Source organism: Dipteris shenzhenensis, chromosome 32 (genome assembly GCF_047967505.1).
Source record: "Dipteris shenzhenensis isolate YYH24624 ecotype China chromosome 32, Dip_SZ_1.0, whole genome shotgun sequence".
NCBI classification, from domain to species: domain Eukaryota; kingdom Viridiplantae; phylum Streptophyta; class Polypodiopsida; order Gleicheniales; family Dipteridaceae; genus Dipteris; species Dipteris shenzhenensis.
The window spans coordinates 29,923,811-29,930,572 of NC_141627.1; the positions used below are offsets into that span (position 1 = coordinate 29,923,811).

General features: G+C 43.2%; 1 protein-coding gene across 1 annotated transcript; it reads left to right on the plus strand.

Moving 5' to 3' along the window:
• Positions 1 to 1,567: 1,567 nt before the first annotated feature.
• Positions 1,568 to 5,204, plus strand: LOC147880589 (pentatricopeptide repeat-containing protein At2g39620-like). The gene is made up of 3 exons (XM_087370639.1): positions 1,568 to 1,783; positions 1,971 to 4,823; positions 4,938 to 5,204. Exons 1-3 carry the CDS (start codon positions 1,568 to 1,570, stop codon positions 5,202 to 5,204), a joined length of 3,336 nt encoding a protein of 1,111 aa, XP_087226765.1.
• The last annotated feature ends 1,558 nt before the right edge of the window (positions 5,205 to 6,762 follow it).

A 6,762-nucleotide genomic window follows, 5' to 3' on the forward strand; every position in this document is an offset into this window, starting at 1 on the left:
ACCAGGATGGTGTAGTGGAATGGCTAGAGGACACCTTTCACTGAGGGAAAAAATGGCCAGTGAGATGAATGCCACGAGCCATTTTACCCAAAGTGAAAGGCGGATGTCAGTAGTTTTGTGTCATCATAGAGGCTGCTGTAACTAGTTGATACCTCATATTATAGGTTTGATGGAGACAGGGAGGCAAACGATGTGTGACATTTACCATGGCCTTGAAATTATGATCATGAAAGGTGCTGGATCTAATGGCTTAGATTCATTGTCAACTGGCATGAGCCTTTCACTTACACAGAGAGAGGCATCCGGACAAAGAAAGCTAAAAGAAAAGAGTGAAGGATCAGATGCTGGATCTAATGGCTCAGATTCATTTTCAACTGACATGAGCCTTTCACTTACACAGAGAGAGGCATTCGGACAAAGAAAGCTAAAAGAAAAGAGTGAAGGATTACTGTGTCCTCATTGAATAGAATCCAATTTACATGACCCGCACTCATAAGCTTTTGGACTACCGAACTCATGAACTACCAGAAGCTCTTAGACTACCACACACACGCATATGCATACCTATATGCAACACTCATACACACAATAGCATATTTGCAGGTAGTGGGTAAGAGTGCTCGAAGGTGGGCCATGAAAACTCTTACCACGCCACTACGTTCGTGAGTATTTCTGTGTGCATGTATAACATGTGTGTGTGGGGGGGGGGGGAGGGAGCTTGTGGTAGTTGACGAGTCTTGTAAAGTCCAAGAGTCCTAGGGTGGTGATCTAAGACGTGCTGATAGTCCAAGTGTCCAAGGGTGGCACGTGGCGACATTTCCTAAGCTCTTCTCCTCCAAGATGCCACTTGGGAAAAAACCATCTTTAAATAAATAAATTATAATTATATATATGTGTATATGTATCTATATGTATGTGTACATATATATATATATATATATATGTATATATGTATGTGTACACGTATACACATACATATACATACATATATATATACACACATATATATATATGTGTATGTGTACACATATACACATACATATACATACATACATATATATATATATGTGTGTATATGTGCATATGTGTGTATACACATATATACATACACACATATACACATATACACACATATATATTGTATACACACATATGCACATATACACACATATATATATATATATATGTATGTATATGTATGTGTATATGTGTACACATACATATATACATATATGTACACACATATACACACATATATATATACATACATATACACATATACACACACATACATATATATATATATATATAATGTATGTATATGTATGTGTATATGTGTACACATACATATATATATATATATACATATAAAGCTGCAAACTATATACAATGAACGTCAACATTTTCATTTTCACATGTAGACACTGGCTGTAACCATCTCCTCTACGATGCATTATTCCTCACACAATTGCACTCGCATGGAGCAACACCACCGTCGGGCAGAATTGATGCGCTCTCCCTCAGCCTTCATCCTTCATTGGGCGCTCAGAAAGGCTTTGATAGAAAGATGGAAGGGACTCCCATCGCCGCAGCCCGAAATATCTGCGGGAAAAGCTGTCAGACAACACCCTTCTGGGTCGATAAGTGCAGCCATTTTGTCGCAAGGCTCATCAGTCTCAGCCGGAATCATTCACGTCAGCCGCCTGCTGCGAGATTTGTTTCAGATCTGGGCGACCTGTGCCTTGATGGAGAGCCATATTCTGCTCTTTTACAAGAGTCCGAGGTCTTCCACTTTGTCGTAGACTCTTAGTTCAGATGCAGAAGAGAATGCAATCCGTATATTCCTTACGCAATGACCTTCCATGTTTCTCTGCGGTCCACTTCCTATTTGTCCGAGATAATACTATCTGTGGGATAAGGACTTTGTTAGTTTTTCTCTTTTGTCCTCTTCCTTTGTTATGGGCCCACAGTTTAGAGTGCCCCTTTGGACTCTCTCCTTTAAGGTTGGCAGAAGTGGAAATGTCAGCCACAAGAGGTTGGGTGTCAAGGAGATTCATGGCTATACGCAGCAGAACGAGGTTCCAGTTTCTAAGGCAAACAATTTGATTCATATGCATGTGAAGTGTGGGAGCTTGGTGGATGCTCTCCATGTGTTTAATTATATGCCAAACCGCAATGTGGTGTCATGGAATCTTATGATCTTGGGATACACCAAGCAGGATAAGGTTGTAGTGGCTCTAGGGATGTATGCTCGGATGCACGAGGAAGCTGTCCAACCCAATAATCGAACTTTTGTGGGCGCATTGAAGGCTTGCAGTAGGCTGGCCGCACTAGAAGAGGGGAAGCAAGTTGGTGGCACATTTTTGAAAACAGGGTGCCTGGCAAAAGGCAGAGCCATCCACTCCCATGCAGTAAAGAGCAGCTTTGAGTCAGATGTATTCGTAGGAAACACATTAGTGAATATGTATGTGAAATTTGGGAGCATGTGTGACGCGCGTCGCGTCTTTGATGAATTGCCTCATCGTGATGTGGTGACGTGGAATACCATGATCCTTGGGTATGCTGAGCAAGAAGATTCTGCACCTGCTTTGGAATTGCATAATGCAATGATGCTACAGGAAGGCGTTGAGCCAGATGATCGGACCTTTGTTGGTGTATTGAAGGCTTGCAGTAATATGGCAGCCCTGGGAGAGGAAAAGCAAGGTGATGGGAACTTCGCAAAAATAGGAGGCCTGCTGAAAGGTAGAGCCATCCACTCCCAAGTGGTTTATAGTGGCTTTGAATCAGATGTTTTTTTGGGAACCACCTTGGTCGATGTGTATACAAAGTATGGGAGTATGGCAGATGCAAGGTATGTCTTTGACGTATTGCCTCAACGTGATGTGATTACTTGGAACACCATGATCATGGGCTATGCTGAGCAAGAAGAGAGTGAGCGGGCTTTGGAATTGTTTGCACAGATGCACCAAGAAGGTGTCATAGGAGACCATCGAACTTTTGTTGGCTCATTGAAGGCTTGCAGTGGCCTGGCGGCACTGGAAGAGGGAAAGCAAGTTAATGGGAAACTTTTGAAAATAGAATGCCTGGCAAAAGGTTCATTCATTCATTCCCAAGTAGTGATGAGCAGCTTCAAGTCAGATATATTCGTGGGGAACACCTTGGTCAATATGTACATGAAATGTGGGTGCATGCAATATGCACAGCGGGTATTTGATGAGTTGCCTCATCGTGATGTGGTTACGTGGACTACTATGATCCTAGGGTATGCTGAGCAAGCAGACAGTGTGATGGCTTTGGAGTTATATGCCCAGATGAGCCACGAAGGTGTCCAAGTGAATGCTCGAACCTTTGTTGGTGCTTTGAAGGCTTGCAGTAGCCTGGCAGCACTAGAGGAGAGTGAACAAGTTGATGGGAAATTTACAAAAAAAGGATGCTTGGCAAAAGGTAGAGCCATTCACTTTCACGTGGTAAATTTTGGCTTTCAGTCGGATGTATTTCTGGGAAATTCCTTGGTGAATATGTACACAAAATGTGGGAGCATGGAGGATGCAGAGAGTGTCTTTGACAAATTGCCATACTGTAATGTGGTTACATGGACTAGCATGATTTTGGGGTATGGTGAGCAACAAGAAAGTGCTCGGGCTTTGGAATTCTTTGCACGTATGCAACAGGAAGATGTCCAACCAAATGATCGAACTTTTGTTGGTGCATTGAAGGCTTGCTACAGCACGGCAGCATCGGGTGAAGGGGAGCAAGTGGATGGAGAATTCGTAAAAGTAGGCTGCCTATGGAAAGGTAGAGCCATCCACTCACAAATACTGAAGAGTGGTTTTGAGACGGATGTATTTGTGAGTAACACTTTAGTGAATATGTATGCCAAATGTGGGAGCATGGGGGATGCGCAGCGAGTCTTTGATGAATTGGATCATTGTGATGTGATTACTTGGACTAGCATGATCCTGGGGTATGCAGAGCAAGAAGATAGTGGGCTAGCTTTTAAATTGTACGCACAGATGCAGCTGGAAGGTGTCTGGCCGAATGATCGGACCTTTATTGGCGCATTGAAGGCTTGCAGCAGTGCGGCAGGATTGGAAGATGGGAAACAAGTTGATGGGAAATCTGCAAAAATACGATGCCTGCTGAAAGGTAGAGACATTCATTCCCAAGTAATAAAGAGTGGGTTTGAGTCAGATTTATTCGTGGGAAACACACTGATGAATATGTATGTGAAATGTGGGAGCATCAAGGACGCGCGGAGTGTTTATGACAGACTGTCTTGTCATAATGTGGTTACCTGGACTACCATGATCTTGGGGCATGCTGAGCATGAAGAAAATGAGGAGGCTTTCAGGCTTTATGCAGAAATGCAAGAGCATGATCTTTCACCGAGTAGTGTTACCTTTGTTGCCATCCTGAAAGCATGTGGCAACACAGCAGCTCTGGCTACTGGAAAGGAACTTCACTCTCAAATTAGCAGGGCTGGTTTTGAGACTACTGCAACTGTCGCTCATAGCCTTATTGACATGTATGCTAAATGTGGGAACATGGTCGATGCCCAACAGTTGTTTGATGCATTACCCTCCAGGGATGTTGTACCTTGGAGTGCATTGATTGCAGGATATGCGCGCCTCGGAGAGAGTGAAATTGTGTTTCAACATTTTGACAGAATGAGGCAGGAAGCCATACAGATGACTGGGGTCACTTTTCTTAGTGTGCTTACTGCATGCAGTCATGTGGGGCTAGTGGACAAAGGTCAGAATTTCTTTCGAGCCATGAGCAAAGAGTATGGCATCACACCGACTCTTGAGCACTATACTTGCATGGTTGATCTCCTTGGTCGTGCAGGTCAAGTTGATGAAGCAGTGGTGATGGTGGAGAAGATGCCTTTCAAACCTGATGTCTTTGTATGGTTGACCGTGTTGGGTGCTTGCCAAAAGTGGAAGAATGTAGAGATTGGAAGGCATGCCTTTGAAAATGTGGTGAGATTGGATGGAAAAGTTCCTGCAGCATATGTATTAATGGCAAACATATATGCTGATGCTCACATGCCGGAGGACTATGATAAGATCCAGGTAATGAGAAACAATGCTCAAGCATGGAACGAGACACAACATGATCCTAGCAGTGTGGTGCATACATTTGTGGTGCAGGATACACAAGTATATGATGATGAAAGGGAAGATGCACTATGTGGCACAGTGTGAAGTTCGCTATTGCTTGTGCTTTAATCAATACATCAGAGGGGGCACCTGTACGTGTTGTAAAGAATCTGCAGATTTGTGAAGCTTGTCACATGGCAGCTGCTCTTGTGTCAAAGATAAAACAGTGAAATATCATTTGCAGAGTTCCAAGTCCCATTCACAATATTAATGATGGAGAGCTCTCTGTGTGGGGACCATTGGTGACAACAGTAGAGCCCACTTGCTGAGAAGAGATCTGTGCTGACGATGGCAACAATTTTGGGAAGACCAACCTTGATGGAGCTTGACTGTGCCAGAGTGATATGTGGCAGAATACAGTTAAGTGATTGTGGGGAGTTAGCTGTTTCAGATCTGATTCTAGAATTTTCATGTTAGTGAGGGAGAATGTAGCCCACCTAAGAACATGCTGGACCCGGTAAGGCTGGTTCAATTTTCCCTACAACTTGGATTGGAAGAGTTAGGGTTTAAGCTGCCTTGCCCTATCAGCTCTCTTTTCTAAGGATCTTTTGCTTAGAAAAGCTCATTTGTGAGAGACTAAACTGAAATTCTATAGTCTTCACAATCAGTTGTAGCTTGAATGAAAAGAATGTGGATTACTTTTTGATAAGCCTTCTCCCCTTTGTCACGGCTGAGTCTGCCCCTCACCTCCAGAGTGGTGGCGAAAACTCAGCAGGAAGACTTTTCTATAAATGGATGCTCAAGTGTGCGTGGGCGTGTGGATATGTTTGTATCAGAGAATTTGTTTATACTATGGTCTACACTCCTGATGATGTTGGTAGGGATGTCGAGTTTGTGGTGTTCAACCTTGTGAGTGACTTTGAGATTGAAACTGCACTATTTATTGTGTTTTCAGAGGATGAATTTGGGCATGCTTTTGGATTCATCTAGATATATTGATGTTCCAACAAAAGACTGACTGCTATTGTCTCCTTCTTTCTGAAAGCACACTCTGACCCACTATTGAATAGTAAGTTGTATTGTGACCCTTTGCACATGTACTTTGCACCATAAGATCACATATGTTTACTTCTTCCTAGTAAGCAATATGTTAGATAGCACATGCAGTTCAACAAGGCTTTTATTTTATTTTATTAGGTATCATCAATGTCTCACAAGAATGAAGCAAGAAGGATTGGTAAGTGACATGACTGTGCAAGATCTGACCCTATCACTGACCTAGAATCTCGTCCTCAATCCAACCAGAATCATAGCGCAGGTGCCTCGATCCTCTTGACCACCCCCAAGCACGTGGGCTATAGCTCGATGCATCCATAGGCTTGTATCTAACCCTGGCGTCCCATACCACGTGAGCCCGTCCGGACGACACCTATGATCCGTCGTGTAGATGCCCAGAGTCTCGGCCTGGGTCCAAGCCCCATCCATTAGTTGAAGAGCACTCAACTGAACTACATAATAGCACTGGCCCTCCCTCTATATAGAAGGAAACCCGCTATAGATAGCACAATGCTATGAATAGCTCCCTCCATATAAAGTGAGCACTATATATGAATCAATCTCTATATATAGCAATCTCAGCTAAATATAGCCATCTAGCCCTATG

Coding starts and splice junctions, on each gene's coding strand:
- LOC147880589 (XM_087370639.1), top strand. CDS start 1,568: ATGGAAGGGACTCCCATCGCCGCAGCCCGAAATATCTGCGGGAAAAGC. Junction 1,784..1,970: donor CTCTTTTACAAGAGTCCGAG/GTCTTCCACTTT, acceptor ATGGGCCCACAG/TTTAGAGTGCCCCTTTGGAC. Junction 4,824..4,937: donor TTGAGCACTATACTTGCATG/GTTGATCTCCTT, acceptor GCTTGCCAAAAG/TGGAAGAATGTAGAGATTGG.